We start from the raw sequence: 21,010 nt of genomic DNA, 5'->3' as shown, positions 1-21,010 counted from the left end.
TCACCAGAGAGAAGTCAGATGTTTCACTAGATCATTTTCATGAAGAATTATGAGGTCAAAAACAGCATGCTTTTTGAAAAAAAGATCGGGAGATTTTTTTTTTATGCTTTAAAAGCTGCATATGCAGCAGTTTGCATGTCCGAATTTAAAAAGATAAAGATGTTATTTTGATATATACTATAGTTTCATCTTCATCGATTAAGATATAAAACTGTGCTGTTGAACAAGTGTGCTTGGGTTTAGCTTGATCATTTCTCTGTGCCTTGCAAACCAAGCACATGCATGCTCAAATAATAAGAAGCACGCTGATGTGTAGTTAAACCTGTTAATTAAAGCTCACATGAGATTAGTTAGCTGTACCTAAATAATAGGGAACTGAGTGTCATCTAAACATGCTGGAGATGCTTTCTGCTTTAGGATCGGAGCTTTGAGCGACTGGTCCCACGTAACCCTGAAAAAAAAACATGAAACAAGTGTACAAATAATTTGTATATTTATAATAGTATTGATAAATATGGTGCATTAATTTTGCTAAATTGGTAATTAAAAATAGTTAGGATTTAAAGATAATTATTTCATCTGGATTATACTGAATTATTTTGATGGTACAGTTGGGACTCCTTGCATCTTGGTTGAACCTCCTGTTTTTTGGGATTCACTCCGCTGCACTTCCGCTGTTTACCGATAAGTGGCGACATATAAACACTGTGCTCAAAGGCATTCCCCGCAAGATGATGTTTTGACTGTTTATAATAAAAACAAAACAGACTGGAAAACATTTTGGGGGAAATTACTATAAAAAAAGGTGATGCATTAACAACATTATGTAGGTGATTATTTCAGCCTGGATTCTGTGGTCAAATGTAGATGCTGAGTAATAGAAATGGGCTGTTGAGAGCTTTTGCCTCGAGACTTTTGATGGAAACAACATCGACTCGCTCCAACCGGATGCTCTTATAAGGCAAGTGGAGTTTGAATAAATTATCCAGAGCGAGTCAGAAGAGCGTCAAATGGGGGCGTGGCTGCATAGTTTAGTCAAATAGCGCTCGCTCTCCGCCAATAGCGCACCGAACAGCGCTGGCGTGAAAGATTATGCAAATAGCCCGGGCTGCAGAGATATTCCCCAGCGCAGAGATGAGCTGACCTTGGAGTTTCTTTGTGCTGCGGCACTGGATGTACAGTCTCCTGATAAAGCGAGCTTTTCTGCGGGAGTCACGGCATAATATTCCCGCAAACGCACACAAAGGATGTAATGCTCCAGAGGCTGTAGGAAGGACACGCGTTCGCTCCCTGCGCGATCTCTGATGGACGCTATAGCATGAATTCTCCATGCTATTCCGTGGCGATGGATCTCGGTGTTTGTCAGCTTAGAAACTTCTCAATATCTTTCCTCTCGTCGTTGTTGGGGACCGATACTTCGTCTGTCAAGCTTGACAATAGGTAACGTTAATGTGTCACAGTTGTGTTGGGAATAAAGCTCGTGCACGAGCCAGTGTTCAGTGCTGAACACAAGTAACACATTAAAGTATAAGACGCGGTGCTGTTGTTGGAGGATCCGGTTAATGCTGGTTTTTGCTTGGGTCGGTCGGGTAATAACCCTAAACTGTAAGCAGCTCGCCTGCTCTCTCGGTTCACTCACAGGCTCTGAAAGATGAATAAATCAGATGTGTCTCTCTGAGAGAATACAGCAGCGGTTGACGACTTCTAGAGATTTCCATAGAAAGCATGATACTATGCACTTTGTCTTAAAACAACGATTTTTTTTGGCGTCTGCATGGTTTCTTGTGTATTGTCGGTGTGTTAAAGCATTGGTGTAACGTACCGTTTAACGTTTCTCTCTCTCTCTTTTTTCCTCCACAGCTCGTCGGGTGCCAGTGTTGTGGCCATAGACAACAAAATCGAACAAGCGATGGTAAGTCATCCCGCTTTTCTCATCACAAACCTGAGAGATCCGAACAGATGTTTTGTTTACATGCCGCAAGCAGACTGTCGAGTTGCGTCAGTGTCAGCACTTATGTAATCGTTAGCAAATGATTTTAGCCACAACGTCAATATTTTGCGGCTTTGTAAATCGCTTCATCGTCCAAGCTCATTCGGTTTAATTGAAATAAAATAAAACAAACTGATTATAAACCGAGCGAGGTGTTTGTTTGCGTGCTCACGCGATCCTTGTTACTGTTGCTAGGCAAACCCCAAAGATTTTACACCTAGTTATAAATAATCTCGGCTTCTGATTGGCCCGAGTGGCTGAGGGACGACATTTTGTTGGTTTGGTGACGCTGGGCAGCATCTCGCAGTAGATTTGCGTTTTCACGTAATAAAATGAATCTAACGGTTTGAATAAGCGGGAGAAAGGTTTGAAAATAACACTCTGTTGTCTGCTTTCAGGATCTGGTGAAGAGTCACCTGATGTACGCGGTCCGTGAAGAGGTGGAGGTGTTGAAGGAACAGATTAAGGAGCTGATTGAGAGGAACTCTCAGCTGGAGCAGGAGAACAACCTGCTGAAGAACCTGGCCAGTCCGGAGCAGCTCGCACAGTTCCAGGCGCAGGTCCAGAACGGCTCTCCTCCGCCGCCGTCCTCCACGCAGACTCCTGCCCCGCCGGCCCAACTCACAGCACAGACCTCCGGCCCGTCCGCATAGCACCCGGTGACAGGTCCTCCTACGGGCCGAAAGCTTCTGAACAAACATGCCTCCCTCACATGCTAGACTGACGAAATGTGCACACCTTTCAAAACTTGACAATGTCGAGGTGATTTTACACGCCAGTGACAATCCAGTTGGCTGAGGCGGGACGTTGCCAAAATCCACCGAATGTGATGGTCAGGAAAACGATCCTGGAGGACGCCATATAAAGAATCAATGTGCCTGTGTCTAAACTCCCGCTGGTTTTCGGCCTAGTGTCTCCCTTCCCTTTGTAGTGTACATGCTGACGGCGGTCTTTTAAGATCGCGAGCTTCTAATAAAGCAAGCACTTTTACGGTGACGAATGTGATGGGACTTTGAAGAGCTGCCGATCTGTGCCCCAGCTGGCATGGGGACGGCAGACGCATTGACTTCCACAGCTGCGTTGGTGTAATCATGATACTTTTAGTTTTTTGGAAGCAAGTAAACGAGGAGGGTTGATGCTTCAGATCCTCACTCGTTCTCCGTGCGGTGGGAATGGCGGATGAGTTGAATTGTGAGGCGGACCGGCTGTATATTATTGTACGATTAGTGTAAGTATTTTGTAAAATTGCAATATAATGCGAAGCGGTTAAAGAGACACTATATAGGTTGTACAGATTTAAGATAGTTGACTTACCCAGGAGACATCCTCCTCCTCTTTTTGTTGTTTTTTTAATGCTGTTAAGCAGGATTGTTCTTTCAATATTTATCTGACAGATGGAAACTACTCATCTAATGCCTACTGTACACTACTTTGTTCCCTTGAGATGATTTTGAAGTATTACACCCATGTGATTTCTGTTTCCAGTTTGGACAGTGAAGTATTCTGGCTCAATCTTTGAATTTAAAGTTACTCTCGACTATCATATAGCTGACATTGCATTGTGTACAACTTGTATTGCTTATGTTCTGTGCATGTTCTCAAAACCAGGAGATAAGTTGTAAAAACGCTGTAATTGCACTTGCCAGTTGCACTTCACAACCCTCAATAAAGTCATGTTTGTGAACACCGTTGGGAAAAACCCTTGATGCTTTCGCTTGTGTTTCAATGGAAGAACTGTAGAAATGATAGTCTGCGTAAGGTTCATCGTACGATGCTACAGACTGGTGGTGAGTATTTATATCATATTCTCATGCTGTGATGGCTGTGCTTTTCTAGTTGAGATGTTTCTGTAGCAGCCTGAAAAATCTTTTCACTTAAAGACATGATTAAAACAGACGGAGTGACAGATCTTTCATATTGTGGCATATATCCAAGTTTAAAGGATTATCACAAAGCCATTTCTCTTCTTTTTTTTTCACTGAAAGATCAAGTTATATTCTGATTTAAAATTAAAAGGTCAATATAAGTATACTGTATATGAATTAAAGCGATGCATGGATGGCTATATATATATATATATATATATATATATATATATATATATATATATAAATGCATCTATTGTATATATGAATCGATCACAATAAGATAATAAATTGCCAGTTTTGGCAGGGCATTATATCAAATTGGATTGTTTTGTTGGCACCTTGGTATCAATTTGATGTCAAATATTAGTCAAGACTTGAACGACCCATTTTAAGATCAGTTTGGATGGCAGTTTCTTCCAGTGGTGAAAGAAAGAAGTTATTCCCACACAAATTGGTTTAATGTATATGTAGACCAATATGTTTGACGTTCAATTTACAACAAATCAACATCATGTCATGTTTTTGATGTCAGATGGATTTTTATATTCGACCCGTCTTTTCAACATCAATATCCCTCTAGGATTGTACTATTCATTATTTAATCTCAAAGTCTATAATGCATAATGGCTATATGTTGAAAGTAATCTAAACCAGTCTCTTTATGATTCTTGAAAAATCTAAACATTGATTGAATTGCTTTTTTTTTTTCACTCAATCCATGTTTTCTAATGGACTGCAAAGCTAGAACACGCTTCTGTTCAATGAACAAGGATAAAGGCTGCAGTTTAACATCCAAACATTTCAGAAAGATCTCTGATTATTATCTGATCCAGTGGGATTGTCTGTACAGTTAGTGTACAGTCTGTTAATTTTACACGAGGAATGTGATGTTTTTGGTAATTTACTGAAACATCCATGATGGTTCACAAATCTGATAATGATTTTGAAAGAGCAAAACTGACATGAGGCATTATCCAAACGTGTTTGACGTTTATTTGAAAAAGGCTCACGCAAACGGTTAAATGGAGAAAAAGATCATGGCAATCATCAATCACAAATAAATATGACAAAAATGAAAAGATGTGTGTCAACAGCAACAGTGGTTTTGTAGAAAAGCATGTGCTCCCTTCGTCCAGGGACACTGTAAACATGTGACAATGTCATGTAGAATTGTACACTAGATCCAGCTGAGCATACAATCAGGATTTCACCGATCACTCTTCCTTCAGATTGTATCCAGTCACACAAAAATCTCATTCAGGTGTAGAGCAGAGCATGTGAGGAACGCTGGGACTCACATCCCCATTCGGATACTTTGAATTATCTGAAAGATGGCTGAAAAGAAAAAAAGAAATATTACAAACACATGGGAAGCTTAAAGGGATATAGCACCCTAAAATGAAAACGTCATTAATCACTGACACAAGGATGATATTGAGTGACACAGAGGAGACCGTTGACAAAGGAATTATTAAATACACTTTTTTTTTCTTTGCATACAAAAAGTGTTCCCTTCGCTCAATATAACCCAGATTGCACGTCTGATGGCTGATGGAGTATTCTGACAACGACTTTTCATTACTTTTCTGGACCTTGACACTGTTATTCACTTGTGGGACAGTTCTGAATACGAACAAAGCTTTTACGGGTTTGGAACGAGATGGGGGTAAGTGATTAATGACAAATTTTTCATTTTGGGGTGGAGTAACCCTTTAATAGCAATAAGCACAAAAAATATAAAAATTAAATTTTACCTGATCCACAAACAACAAATACAAAGAGTGCCAAAAGCCATGGCCCCACCGGGTATTTCTCCTCCTGCGGTCGCTGGATCATAAACAAAATATATTTCATAAACCATTTCTGCAGATACATTTATTTACCCATGACAAATGTCTAAATAGTATTAAAAAAATAATTAATAAAAAAAGACTATTTTCTGTTATCTATGCACAATTTTTTTTGCATCAAGTTATAGCAAATGGCTCCATATATATGTATATATATGGAGCCATTTGCTATAACTTGATGCAAAAAAAATATATATATATATATTATTGAGCAGCTTGAACATCTGTGGCAGATGTTGTGACCCGGTTACACTGCAGCTTTATGGAGGAGGGTCAGCAATGGTCAGATTAGTTAAGTGCATCTGTCATCAGCTCGTGACTGTCGCCATGGCAACAACATAGGCGTCAACCTTAACTAAATCTGGTTTACATCATGCTCATAAAGCTTACTGAGCAGATCGTAATTATGTAAAACAATAGCTAGCGCGTTTAACTTCATTTAAGCCTAATTTAAGACGATCCCCGATGCCGAAAAGAATTAGACTTGTATAATCGCCTCGTTTGAGGTTTAAATGAAACAGCATCGCTAAAATCGGACGATGGCCTCGAAATGAGCCGGGATAACCCCAAATCACGCACGAAATCCTGCCAGAGAAGCCAAGCTCGTCGTTCATTTCCACGCACAGAGACGACACATGCCAGTCTTACCAGGGTCTTCGCCACGTTCCCCCTCTGAGTGATGTTTTTGCTGTGCTTCTCGTTTGCCATGCGGATTCTCTGTTTTGCTACCATCTTCCGAGCCAGCGTCCAGGTATCAATTAAACGCTCGGTAAATCAAATATATTGCGTTCTCTGAGGTGACGCTTCAGTCCCCTTCCCTGCACCTGCTCCCCTAAACCGAATTATGCGGGACGGAAGTGCGCCTCCATGCAGCCTGATAACGTCTAGTGGGACGCGCTCCCTATTTAGCTCAGCTCCGTCTCCCAGCTCCATTAAACTACCCATCTTCTGTTATTTTATATTTGGATCATAGTTTTGTTTTAACAAATGAATTAAAATCTTGATTTTTTTTTAAACCCCAAGGTTAATAAGACATGAAAAAAAAATCTAATATAATTAAAATATGAAACTACATAAACATGTTATTCACTTATGGGAAATCCGGCTGTATCTGGAATTGTTTTGGAGCATGGATGTTCCATCTAGCTGTTTATAAGCTGATCCAAACCATTAACTAGTCATAGTCTAAAATGCTCATAAACTGGTGCAGTAATGCAAGATGGTCATTAGCTGGTCCAAGATGGTCACTAGCTGGACCAAGTTTGTCCAAACAGTTACTAGATTGAACAAGCTGGTCATAGCTGTTCGATGGTGGTCATTAGCTTGCCCTAAATGGTCACTAGCTAGACCAAGCTGACAATGGCTTTTCCAGAATGGTTATTAGTTAGTCTAAACTGGTTGTTAGCTGGTCCAAGATTTTCACTAGCTGGTCTAAGTTGGTCACTAATTGGCTGGAGATGGTCACTAGGTGGACCAAGCTAGTCCAAACAGTTATTAGATTGACCAAGCTGTTCCAGGGCGGTCACTAGCTTGCCCTAGATGGTCACTAGCTGGACCAAGCTTACCATGACTTTTCCAGAATGGTCATTAGCTGGTCCAAACTGGTTATTATCAGGCCCAAGGTTAATATGGCATAAAAAAAAAATTATAATAATTGTATAATATAAAACATAATATGAAACTAAATAAACATGTTATTCCCTGTTGGGAAATCCGGCTGTATCTGGAATTGTTTTGGAGCATGGATGTTCCATCTAGCTGTTTATTAGCTGATCCAAACCATTAACTAGTCATTAACTAGTCTAAAATGGTCATAAACTGGTGCAGTAATGCAAGATGGTCACTAGCTGGACCAAGTTTGTCCAAACAGTTACTAGATTGACCAAGGGAATTCCTCCAATGCTTCCAGTCTGATGCTTTGTCTAGTATGCAATGTTATATATTGAAATAAAAATTAAATTAAATTAATGCATTTAGCAGACACTTTTATCCAAAGCGACTTACATTGCATTCAGGCTAACAATTTTCTACTATCATGATATATTTCAGCTAGATCTATTATTCCCATGTAACTTTAAGTTTCAAGGGACTTCCCATTTATTTTTTATTCTTTATGGAGTGCAGTAATTTCCCACTGAGTTTCCACCAACTGTCAAGATAAATAATGCCCTATTTTTGCTGTATTTTTGTGTTGGTGCCAGTAAATCAGATACAAGGTTGTTTCTGCATTCGGCACAGGTCCTACAAGACGATAAAGGGGTTGCTTAGCAACTGCATCTAGTGGGTTTGTGCACAGCAGCGCACACCTTCAGTGCCTCAGCAGATAGCTCCGGCGCTCTGGATCACATTTCACATTACAACGCATGTTGTTATGCAGGTCCACGGTACACATACTTTTCCATTTCTGCTGTATTCAAGACTCATCTGGCCATGAAAAATGCCACACTGTGCGTTTAGCTATGCTATATTATGGCTGACGTTCTTTTGAGATCTTCTGACAGACATACATTTGTTTTATTGTTAATATGCTAAATAAAGACCCTCCGAGCATCAACACAACATCATTTTAATACAAGCAATATTCCTCTCCATTATCTGTAAATTTTTCCATCCTCCGGGATGATTATTTTTTTTAGAGGATGAAGCTCGTAATATCACAAATGATCATGTGTACTTTCATGTCTCACAGCAGCTCTGCATTGCTCTCCAGCCAGGCTTTACCTTTTAATATGACCACAACAAATACTACAACACAGGAGAACTGAGATGCATACTAATAGCCAAACTGATCCATAAAACATAAATCCTGCTTTTAAAGCACACCAAAACACCAGACATTTGATCATAGAGTGCAGGCAGCATTTATAAGAAGTCGTTTCATTTCATTTTAAGGACAGAAAATGCATTGTGGATTCTGATTTGTGATGGCTAAGCAAAGAGGTTGTATAGCGGTGAGCATATCGAGGAAGTAAAACCCTTCACCCAGGATTCAACTCAACAGCTGCTCTAACTTCCTCAGTTTGAGCTTCAAATCCTATTTCTTTCTGTCTACCACAAGGGTTTTTTTCCCCACCCCCTCTCTTTAGCTTTCCCTCACGCACATTTACACATTCAAATTGTAGTATTCGCTCTGTGTATTCACCTAATTCAGAACTGGGCACCCTCTTTTCCCTTCTCCTCTTCGTGCACAATGTCTCTCTTTATCACATGCAAGAAAAAAAAGGTATGCTTTTGCTTTCAAATATTAACCATCATGAGAAACAAAAAGCCCCCATTTATTTATTTTTAAGCACACTCCATTGTCCTGCGACGCAGTGCCAGTGCAGCTATGTTTTCAATCCCTGAGCCAGAAGAGCGAGAGGAAATGTCTGACCTAGATTTAGATCTGGTTTCCCCTAAATTACTTGTCCAATTATGGTCTAAATCTCCATGGTAAAGACAGTGTCTTCACCAAATAATATTCAGGTGTGGACTACAGAAGGAGAGACAGTGTAATTGTCTTGAATTGCTTGAATCATACATACGTCTCATCATTTATATTAATCAGACAGATGTGGTATTAAAATTGCAGGTGGATTCAAACAACACTTTCTTCTTTGGAATGTAAAATAAGTTATTCTGCAGTTTTCACCTGTTATGGTCCATATTATGAAAGTCATTTGGTCTGAAAGTTTTAAGCTACAAAAAGGACATAAAGGTAGTGTGGAATGAATCCATATAACTCAACCATTATATTCAAAGACTTCTGAGGAGCAAAAGATGCACAATCACTTTGTATTGTCAACAGAATGAAAATGAAAGGCCCTGATAAACAAACAATGATTGGGTGTGATGTCATTTGTAACAAAATACAGCCAAAACAAAGGTGCTTGAAATTCAGTTAAGTGGTTTGAAACAGTTCGACAGTGCAAACTTTTCACTTAACGGCACATAATTGAAGAATGAATGGCTGAGAGGTCATTTCAAACAAAATAGTCGAAACAAGGGTGTTTTGGAGTTAAATTTGGTTTGAAACGGTTAGTTTGCGTCACATAACCAGCTCTGTATGTTTGTCTTTTCTGAAGCAGTAAACTTGCTCAGTAGCTCACCCGGTACAGCAACAAACTTGCAACGTGGAGCGCTCAGGTACGAATGTTGTGAAACATGACTCTCAATAAAAGCATTCAGAGACTCATAGACGCTAAAATGGCATGCTTGCTTCGTCAAATGTGTTTTTGTCACATTTGCTTTTGTTTAGTGTAGGTGTTTTCTTTCTTTTTTTTAAAGCATGATTAACCTTTTAGTGCCACTCATTGGACATTTCATTTCCTAACTTCCACATCATGTATAACAACCAGCATTACAAAATTTTGCCACATCCCCTGGATAAAACAGAATCATTGGCTATTTCCCAATTTTGCTGAAACAACGCTGCAGGCACATTTTTCCAATGAAATACTCATCTAAACACTGCTCACATGTGGGCGGCATCTACTGTGGGTAGCATTTATTTACCTTAAAGAAAAAAAACAACATCAAACATGGCATCTCAAAATACCAATAATAACTAATGCCAAACCTAACTGATACATGAATGTCACCAAACCTCATGGCATATGAGGTATATGTGGTCGCCATATTTGATGCAGTCTGTTTGCGTGCAATGATCTGGTCTGTTTTAATATCAGTGCGACATTTAGAAACAAAACTGTCAGTATCTCGGTTCAGTATGTGTCTGTAAAGCATGTCTATCGGAGCAAAAGCATTTGAAAAGCACCCTCCCCCTCCAGCAGCCCTTGTCTCAGATGGGGCTGCCCTAGATATGTAGGTCATGATGAAACGTACTTCCGTTCACCCCCGACACACCTCCTCAAAAGTCACATCCCAGGTTTTTGTCTGGCCAGCTCTGTGCCGGTGTTTTGTGGAGGTGACACTGTATATCTGTCCCTCAGGAGCAGACTGAACAAGAGGGGCCTATCAGAGACCCTTTACAACTTTGTACGGCTTTTTGTGGAAAGCTATGCTGTCTCTGGTTTTTGGAGCCATGACCGCCTCTCTGGGACAGTCAAATTACAGGTGACCTGTTGAAGAACCAAGAGTAATGTCCTCATTTCAGCTCCCTTAACACCAAGCCTGACATATTTATTTTGTTTGTTTCTTTTTTTTTTTTTTTAATGGAACGGTTTATTGAACCTTTAGACAAAAAAAGCTTCAGTATCATGTTTGATACATCAGGCATTTATGGCTCATGTAATATAGTGAGAATATGAAGCTCAAACTAAAACATGCAATTTGGTGCAGTTGCTGATATTTATATGGCCAGAAAATAAGTTGAAATTCTGATAGCTTGTAATGTAAATCAGTGAGATCTTTATAACAGTAAAGCAGACTACTTACATAAAAATGTGATGCAAAGCTGAATTTTCAGCATCATTCTTCCAGTCTTCAGTGTCACATGATCCTTCAGAAATCATTCTGATATACTGATTTGCTGCTCAAGAAACATTTCTGATTATTATCAACATTCAAATCCGTTGTGTTGCTTAATGTTTTATTTTTTTTTTGCGGAAACAGTGACATATTTTTTTTTCAGGATTCTTTGCTAAATAAAAAGTTCAAATGCACAGCATTTATTTAAAATAGAAATATTTTGTAAAATTACAAATGTCTTGATCAATTTAACATGTCATTATTATAGTGTGTCCTTGAAAAGTTTATTTTAAAATAAATATAAAAATACAACTTTTGAACAGTAATGCACTATATGTATTTTGAGTCAAACTTGTTGTTTTTCTGTGTCTGTATTTTATCTTCCCCAGAAAAACAGAAGCACATGTGTGTGTGTGTGTGTGTGTGTGTGTTACACTTTGTTCCAGTTTCCCCAAGCCCTGCCTTTATTTGTCCTTAAAGCATTTGTTTTGCAGCTGTCACAAACTAGTGGAATTTATCTGTGGTTGTCAAGTAAATGCCTCGGTGCCTCCAGATGTTTAGTCTGGGCGTCCCGCTGCAGGAAACAAACAAGCCAGAGAGAGAGAGAGAGCTGATATCCACTCAGACGGGAAGCAGAGGCCACTTGTAGACCAGGTGAACCTACAGGTATTTCAGGTGCTACGACTGAAGGGGATGAACTGAGCAAACTTCAGAAATAAAGCAGGCTTCGTTGACCTGATATTAAGCTGGAGAAGTTAGTTAAGACTGACATGCATCTCACCCAAGTGCTTTCAGTTATGAGAGTTGGGTTTGAGTTTGTGTTTACTAGCAGACAGACCTTTTGAAGCAGCAAAACGGATGTATCATTTTGCAGTCAGATCAAATGATAAAGTATAAATTAAATAACTGACATGGAATCAAAGTTCATTACAATGGAAATAGAAGGTGAAACAGAGAGATAATCACTGTAGGATACAATACTCTACATTCTACGACTCTAACATTTCTTGAACATTTCCCCATGATTTACTCACCCTCGAGTCAAGGTGTATTTGCCTTTCTTCTTTTGGACAAATACAATCAGTGTTATATATGTATTAAAAAAAGACATATTTCTTGGCTCTTCCAAACTTTACAATGGCAGTGAATGGAGGTTTTGAAGCAAAATAAAGTGCATCCCTCCGTCATAGAAAGTGCTCCACGTGGCTCCAGGGGATTAATAAAGGCCTTCTGAAGTGAATTGATGCATTTGTGTAAGGAAAATATCCACATTTATGATATGATAAACTGTAATCTCTAGCTTTTGCTCTGTTGTGAGCGAGAAAGAAGAACGAAACTCAACAAATTGAACAAATTGGGGGAGAATAAATGCTGAATTAGAATTTCTGGGTGTACTATCCCTTTAAGAAACATTGTCGTGAAAGTTTCCTTTCTTTTAGTACACTTAAGTGGCCTTTTTATTTGAGTAATGTTATATTATCTGCAAGTACAATAAAAAAGTACTTTTGAGATTTGAAACACAGTATAAGTGCACATTCAATACAATGCTGCAGAAATAAAATATAATAGTACGCTAATATGAACATGACCAATGTTGCTAGGTCAGTTCATGCATGGTGTTTTTTAAGCACAACATGTCTGCTTGAATGGGGAAAGACTGAAATTATTTTAAAAATGCGCCACAAATGTCAATCATAAATGAAACTTATTTGCCAAAAACTGTATTTTTAAGCTGGTCCAGCTCTTGCTATGTATATTTTAACATCAAATTTCCATTCTTACAGCTAGCATATTGTCTCTTCAAAGAGAAGAGACTACTATTTTACTGTGACCATCTGAATGCTATAGATATGACAGACTTATATATTAAGAAGGGTTTTAGTATACTTGTTTTCTCTGCATCTGAAGAAAGAAACAGGCTGCATTTTCTGAGCTAAAGCAATGCACTCAAACTGTTTACTGTCTGCCATAGTGAATCAACAGCGTCAGATACAGCAGAACACATAGAGTTCATTTCTGGTCTCGTTGAGATTGATTACTATTAACATCTCTCTGTTAATTTCTGTTGATCTGCACACACACACACACACACACAGACAGGCAGTTCTCGGAGCGAGCAAAACAGGACCACGCTCTGCTCAAAGGTCATTCATAATTGATTGAATCTGTAGAAACGCATGCGGCTGAGTTCTCACGCTAACACTCACAGTCACACCCTTTCAGGAACCTGAAACACAATCTGACCCGTCTCAGACCAAAACATTAAAAATGCCCTTCACAATAGCATCTGCTGAAAGGATGTGTTCTGTAATATAAGGGACAGCACAAAGCCGATCCAGTCAGAAGGTGTTTCAGTCAGATACAAATTTCCATATTTTGGGACAAAAGAAAATACAGAGCAGATGTGGAACAGATTATATTTGACAGTGTAGTGAGGTATGAGCCAACATCATTACCACTTAAAGAGTATTTTTATCTTGTTTTGAGGTAAATTATCTTCAGTTATGAAAAGGAAATTGTAACAAGATATCAAGATTTTATTTTTACCTTAATCTTAATTGTTTATATATATATATATATATATATATATATATATATATATATATATATATATATATATATATATATATATATATATGATTAATATATGATATAGTATCAATTATATTTTATAATTGTAATATTTTGTTATATATTTTAAGGTATAAATATTCTATCATATATAAATCTTAATAAAATAAATACTACATACAAATATTTGTATTATTATATTTAAATAACAGATTTTTTCATTTTGATATTATTAATATTAACCTTTTAGATAATGTTTTATATATTTGTTTCAAGGTAAAACATATTTTGTATTATACTGTATATAAATACATACATAATGATATTATTGTTGTATTTAAATATTTTAAATAATTATTCTTTCATCATTTTTTGTTGTTGTTTTATCTTTTTTTCCTGCTGTGTGTTAGTTGTTAGCATAACATGATCATAAATAACAAGAAACAATAATGAACGATAAAACCAAATGATGCCCTCCCAAAATATCAAAATAACATTTTATTCAAAAGTAAAAACCTGTTGATCATAAGTCAAATAATCTTTAAAAAAAAAATCAAAAATGATTGCGTGCAATAAAATGTCATAGGTCAATATTTCTTAAAAATAAAATTTTGTTTTACACTAACAGCAAGCCAAATGTTTTTAATAAACTTAAAGATATTTTTGCAGTGGACTTTATAGCATAGCAACCATCATACTTGGGAGTTTCTTAGTGGATATAGTTGAGGGAGTGCCATGTAGATTTAAGAATTGAACAAATCTTCTGATTACTGAGTTTTTATTGTACACACAAGCCTGCTGAGCAAATGGGTGCAGCTATTTTGGATGGAGGTATGTGTTTGTGTGTGTGTGTGTGTGTGTGTGTGTGTGATGAGCAGGAGGAGGGTCAGTGTTTGAGAGAGATGTATTTGGCTCATCATCACTGAAGTAGATGAAGTGGAGAGAATATGAAGCAGGGTAATGTTGGCGGGGGCTCAGCTGTGTTACTCAGCTTGTATTGTTTCAGCACTGTGTGTGATTAGCGCTGCCATTTTCTTCTTTGTCAAACACTTCTAGTGCTTCTGTAAGCTTGCCACTGGCCGTATTGTTTATGCTGCTGCCCACACAAAAACTATTTGAGCACACCCGCGCGGTTTAAGCCATCAACCCTTTAGAGACACAAAGCTCTCAACCACAAAAGCCTGACCCCTGAAAGCCTCCGAGAGCGGCCCAGCGGCTGGCAACAGGTCGTCCGTGAGGGATATGAATTCAGAAAGATAGAGGATATATGGATTCTGCTGGTACATGGAAATAAAAACAAAGTCATGTCATACGAGGGGGATGTGGCCCATGTTGTGTATGTGTGCAAGGTTTAATAATGACATTTGACATATGGTGAAAATTTGCACTAATGCAACACATTATTGTAAAAAGTGATTGAAACTGATTTTTTTGCATGCAGGATATTTAATGCGAGACAGAATAAAAAGTCCTTGAGAGAGGAAGTTATGACATGTAACTGGACAACTTATGTTTATTTGCATGCAAAGCTTCTGCAGAATTATTTGCATCAGCAGAAGTGCCACATATATCTTGAAAACACTGTAAAATATAACCACATGTTCTGAATGGGTGAACAATATTTTATAAAATGTAAAAAAAATGTGGGGTCTCTAAGATTTTTAAAGGTTTCTGAAAAACCTACAGTAAAAAATACAGTAAAAACTGTAATATTGTGAATCTTTTTTACAATAAATAAACTTTTCTATTTGAATGTTTTCAATATTTATTCTTATGATCAACTTTGAAAATGTTTGTGCTGCTAATTTTTTATCTATCTATCTATCTATCTATCTATCTATCTATCTATCTATCTATCTATCTATCTATCTATCTATCTATCTATCTATCTATCTATCTATCTATCTATCTATCTATCTATCTATCGTTTCTGCGTGTTGTAGAAAGGGCACAACTCAGACCATGTTATAAATTGAACAGATGTCATACAGTTCTGCAGTGAATGAGTGTGTTGTTTCTCTCTGTTCTGCTCGTCTAATGCCTGTGAAAAGCAGCTGATTTACAGTCCTCCTGGATATCAAACGGCACACATGTTCATCCTCTCTCAGCTCGTCCCTGCAGCACTGTCTCACATCAGAGCCGTGTGCATGTGTGTGTCCTGCTCAATGAGCCTCGCATGCCTACAACACACACACACACTCACACACAGCTTAGCCTGTCTAGCTCAGATGACATATTCCAGATCGTGAATACCAATATTTACTCATTTGGGTTTCCCTCACACCCTTACCACAATCAAAGGACGTTTTATTTAGATAAACACGTGAAACCGCTGCCTTTCAGCTGCTCAACAGCCATTAGATTATTTTCAAAGTAGCCCAGCTAGTCTCGACTAGCCAAAGTCAACAACAATCTGCAAGTCAGGTTTCCTTCCACTCGCTCTTCCTGCTCTTTAAAAGCCAAACGGAGCCACGCTAAAGTTCAGAAGTGTGACCTGAACAGCCAAACAGCTTTCTGAAGGAGAGGGAGCTGAGGAGGCTCGGTGATGCTTTCTGTGACTCTGAGCTTCTCTGCAGTCATGCCCATGAAAGCAAACAGTCAGGGTTTACAGGTTTCCATGCCTGGCTGCTCCCAGCGACGCAGTTTCAGCCGAAACTCCAGCCGTGGTGTTTTGAAAACATGTGCCATGGTGACCTTATCTACCGATGGTGTCAGCACGGCCAGGTGAATCTCAGACTTTATTGGGATTTGTGGGTGTGGTGCTGGAGTTCCCTGATCGCACAGTGAACCTAAAGTAAACTGCAGTCTGGAGAATAATTGTGCACTTCTGAAACACAGAGAGGAGGAGTGACAAAAACACCATCTGCCTTCACTTTCAATACACATCAATACGATACGAACAGCTTGAGTTTGAAACGACTAGTAAAGTTTGTTTTTCTTTTTCAGCAATTTATCAAACTGGAAGGATGGTGCTTAACCTTCAGAATTTTACAATAAACCCCATTGTTTTAGTTTTCTTTTCCTGATTTTACAAGTTTTTGTTTGTGTCAAAATTTGGATGAACGATTGAAATGAATGACTGAAAACATTAATAATGTAAAAAAAAAAAGAAAAAAAAAGAACAAAATACATAACAAAATACCTAAATATATGGTCAATGTTTGCATATAAGAGGCCTGCAAAATATCCTAATTAATCTGTTACTCAGTAAACAGTTTGGACCGGATGTTGCCGCATAGTTATTGATCATATTATATTTCTGATCATTTTAATTTCCCCCAAAATATTACGATCATGCTACTAATGGATGAGCTTGATGGATTAGCAACATTGTGTAAGAAATTATTTATATTTGTTACTACCATTTATTTTTATGGGTGTCATAGGAAGGGCCCAAATTATGTTTCATAATAGAAGATGTCATGCTATAAATGGTTACAAATTAAATTGAATTGTGTCAAACATTTTTTTTATGTCTAATAACAGGCCCATCAATACATGAATAAGTGTAATTTAACTTCTTCAAATATTTCTGCTATAATTCCTGTAATATCGGCTGGATACATTATCAAACATGTGGTATTGTTGACTGATTTTATTTGTTAAATGAGTTGCTAAGATCTAATTCTCTGAGGTGGGCCAGGGCAAGTCCCACCTTTTTTGAATAGCAGATATTTGATATATTCAAAAGTAGTTTTCATGCTAGGATAATGTATAATATATAACTACAAAAAAAATTTAAAGTGCAAAGTAATATGACACCAAAGTGTACTCTATTTCTGTGGAGAAGCAGGAATTTTTTGGGAATGTTTGCGTGCATTTTAGTGATTTTAGTTTATGTGTCTGTGGAGGAGTTTAACATTACGTCCCATTGTGCCAAATCCCGAACACACAGATCCGAGCGCTTCTCGAACCTCCTCCATCCCTATCTGGGCCGCTGGCTGTCAGTAATGATGTAATGTTTGAGACTAGTGAAGCGCTCGTGAAGCTGTAAAGTTTGGTAAAATGCAACTGATTTGGAGATTTCTGGCTCAGTGCATGAAAAAAAAACATTTGTCCCTCTCTTTAAAAGCAGTTTACAAAAAGAAAGCTTTTACAGTAGACGTTCTCATCCCGAGTTCCTCTGCTAAACCTGAGAGTTTCAGTGTTGCACACAATAGACACCTTGTCACGCGAGCTTACGAAGCCGTGTTATGTCAGGCCAGAGTTATTCAGTCGTATAGGTGACACGGCCACAGCTCAGAGCAAACACACACAGGCTGAGGTCTTCGTGGGATTGTGTTTGTTTTGCCTCCAGTAAACCCCGCGCCTCCGCCTCTGATCTGTCATCTGATGCTGTCACCGATCTGAGAGAGCAACGAGAGGCTTGCGTGGGAAGTCGAAATCCGCACAATTTCATCTTCCAGGCCACATTCTTGTCGACAATGATCCGCTTGTTTTGAAAAGCAGCACAACTGGAGACTCAAAGCATGCCACATGCAGGAGTGTAAAGACAAGAGACGAGACGGGGAGAGCTGACTCTGAGAGGGTGAGACTGTCAGCGTAAGGTTATATCACCGGCTGGTTGGTTAGAAGTGAGGATAGAGTGAATCTTCCTGGTACTGCGGGTTACACGCTCAACAGGTTTCAAGGTGTCCCTGGTAATTACTCACAATAGTGGAGGGATTACTCTGAGATCTGTGTGACCTTTCCAGACATAACAAGTCCAGGACTAACTGAGCCTGGCCTGGACCGACACAAGCTGCGTTTGCATTTCTCTTCATTTGGGACACCACAGATAACACTTGAGTCACCGATTGTGGATTTCCAGTATGACAACATCATATATTAGTGTGTAAACAAGTTTGGACATACCAAAACAAAACAAAAAACAGTACTATTTTTTACAGTTTGGAATAGTAACGTTTTGGGTAATGAATGCATCAGTGGAACAGTAAAGTCATCAAGCCGTAAAACTGCACAGATTCAAGTATTAGAATCATAACAAATCAAAATATCTCTAATATTTGAACGTGTTTGTCTAGATTCCAGTTGCATGAGGGGCATCATGTGAGTTAAGCAGTAATGAAGATGTTAGCAAGCATGCTGCACACTTTTAATGGCCTTTTACTTTACTATCTAATAAATAAATGTAGTAAAATGATTTGTTGATAAAATATGTAAATAATTATTAATAAAATATTGTTGAAAAATAATTTATAACAATCATAATAATGTTATTATTTATTGTTATTAATAATCATAATCATAACATAAAGTCAATAACAAACTTTCATTTTTGTAAAGATATTATACATAAGTATATTTTTATTTCTCTAAAATAAATGTAAAACAAATTGAGGATCATTGTTAATACTTAAATAACAATAATTATTATTCTAATAAAATAAAAAGTATTTTAGTTTGTAATGAAATGTATTTATAAGTACATTATTATTTCCCAAAAATTTATTTCAAACTTTTAAACAAAACTTTAGATCAAATTTTGTCAAGTCATTCATGGTTGTGTGCATGCATGTTATGTATTTAAAATGAATATAAATGGCATCATATGCCCTAAATTATGTTGATAAATGACTGTTTAATATGAAAATAAATGTGATGTGGTTAATTTACAACATGTATTTGTCTTCCTGTTGTAACAGTGACACATTTGGTGCACTTTGAACTGTCTAGAATCTATTTCTGAGTTGAATTCAACTTTATTTTATTTAAACAAATTGAATTAAATTGAATTATTATTATTTTTTTACTATTATTTTGCGATGTGCATAATTTTCTCTTTTTCTCTTTTCATGTCTTCAGATGTGGCACAACGACTGATGGGTAAATAAAACTCCCTGTGAGGTGACACTGGTGCACACTTGTGAAGCTGTGCTGCTCTCCAGACTGAGCATATATACACTCCCTCGCTGTGATGTGTGTGTAAACATACTTGGTAATAAAGCTCCTTCTGGTTCTGATTCTGATGATTTGGGGCCTTGTTGATCTCAAAAACCAAGCATATTTCAAATGTAAAACACCTGAGCCTGCTGTCTCAGACCCTCCAGTGCAGAGACTATTAAAGATCTAAGCAACAAATATTTCTTGAAAAGAATCAGCTGTCTAAGCTAATAGGAATTGAAATGAAGAAGCTCAGGCATTGCACAGTTTATCCTCAGCAGATCTGAAGGGAATCAATCAAACAGATTCCAGCGCAGCCAAACCAAACAGCAGACAACACACCGTGTCTGTCTCTCAAACACACCTCTCTCTGTCCCTCTGCGGGCTACACTTTTTCCCACAGTCCACATGTACACATGCATACACTCCACATGTGAGGAGAATATTTGTCTGAATGTTTGGCAGCTGTGAAGTGAGGTCTGTGAGGAGGGTGTGTTGAGGAACACAGACGGTCTCGAGGGAGACGCTGCAGGTATATGGGTCAGCTGTGCCCCGTTTAGAGATCCTCCCTAGTCTTCCCCAGCAGGGCGAGCAAATCTGCTGAATGCGAGGGAATAAAAACATCCCCTGGCTTGTTTGCACTCATCATAGATTCAGAGGCAGGACTGAGCCAGCGCACATGAATAACAGACAGCCTATTCAGCACAGCTACTGAGATCACCTGAGTACAACTGACACTTCCTTCAACCTCGCCAGGAAAAAAAAACAAAAACACACGGCCCTGCTCACTTCCTGTCAGGACGCGGCGAACTGGATCAGACCGGTTTCTCTGACAGATTCCAGAGAAGTCTTCCAAAGATGTTTTCATTAGAGATTATAAAGGCTACACACCAACAGTGTCTGATTTATTTACCTTGATGGGAGTTTTCTCTTCACTTCAGGTGGTATATAGTTTTTTAGATATTATGTTTTTTTTTCTTAACCTGTTAATTTATTGAGAAAAATATATATACTTGAATACAGCTCTTTTTGAAAAACAATTATTGTTTAATATATTAATAGGGGTTTAAATTCTTGAAAATATTCTTCTTTTAGTGTTTGTCCATTTTTAAATGATTGTTTTTTAGAAAAAAAAGCAATGTAGGTATTTTTATAAAATATTTAAAACATTTGAAATTCAAATACAAAGTCATGTGATGCAGAAACACGCAAGACTACTAATACTACTACTACTAATAATAATAATTATTATTGATATTATTATGCAATAATTGTTTTTATTGTGCAATTATTATTATAAATATATAAATACATATAATAAAAATAATAATACATTATATAAAATACTTATTACAAATAACAACCTTTAATATTTACTGATTGTATGGAATCGCTTGTATTTGTACACTGTTATTGTTGTAGATATATTTTTGTACTGT

At 37.7% G+C, this 21,010-nt stretch overlaps 2 protein-coding genes across 8 annotated transcripts in view; one reads left to right on the top strand and one right to left on the bottom strand.

Annotated features, from left to right (window-relative positions):
- The window catches only part of LOC113053472 (TSC22 domain family protein 1-like), a 54,171-nt gene extending 34,590 nt beyond the window's left edge, over positions 1-19,581 (top strand). For 3 of the 7 annotated variants that reach the window (XM_026218537.1, XM_026218541.1, XM_026218539.1), the window contains 2 exons: positions 1,861-1,912; positions 2,389-3,691. In XM_026218537.1, the coding sequence (XP_026074322.1) occupies positions 1,861-1,912; positions 2,389-2,643 (307 nt within the window). In that variant the 3' untranslated portion in view covers positions 2,644-3,691. Of the gene's footprint in view, positions 1-812; positions 1,441-1,860; positions 1,914-2,388; positions 3,692-19,493 lie in introns of those variants that run through there. The other 4 variants (XR_003277227.1, XR_003277228.1, XM_026218540.1 and 1 more) reach the window with 3 other exon arrangements.
- On the bottom strand, positions 4,827-6,645 carry LOC113053473 (stress-associated endoplasmic reticulum protein family member 2). Its single transcript, XM_026218542.1, has 3 exons — positions 6,357-6,645; positions 5,613-5,685; positions 4,827-5,193 (listed from the first exon to the last, which is right to left on the bottom strand). Exons 1-3 carry the CDS (start codon positions 6,438-6,440, stop codon positions 5,153-5,155), a joined length of 198 nt encoding a protein of 65 aa, XP_026074327.1. The 5' UTR covers positions 6,441-6,645; the 3' UTR covers positions 4,827-5,152.
- Positions 19,582-21,010: the final 1,429 nt, after the last annotated feature.

Source organism: Carassius auratus, chromosome 34 (genome assembly GCF_003368295.1).
Source record: "Carassius auratus strain Wakin chromosome 34, ASM336829v1, whole genome shotgun sequence".
In the NCBI taxonomy this organism is placed as follows: domain Eukaryota; kingdom Metazoa; phylum Chordata; class Actinopteri; order Cypriniformes; family Cyprinidae; genus Carassius; species Carassius auratus.
This window is presented reverse-complemented; position numbering and strand designations above follow the sequence as displayed.

Coding starts and splice junctions, on each gene's coding strand:
- LOC113053473 (XM_026218542.1), bottom strand. CDS start 6,440: ATGGTAGCAAAACAGAGAATCCGCATGGCAAACGAGAAGCACAGCAAA. Junction 5,686..6,356: donor GGAACGTGGCGAAGACCCTG/GTAAGACTGGCA, acceptor TTTATGATCCAG/CGACCGCAGGAGGAGAAATA. Junction 5,194..5,612: donor ATTTGTTGTTTGTGGATCAG/GTAAAATTTAAT, acceptor TTTTCTTTTCAG/CCATCTTTCAGATAATTCAA.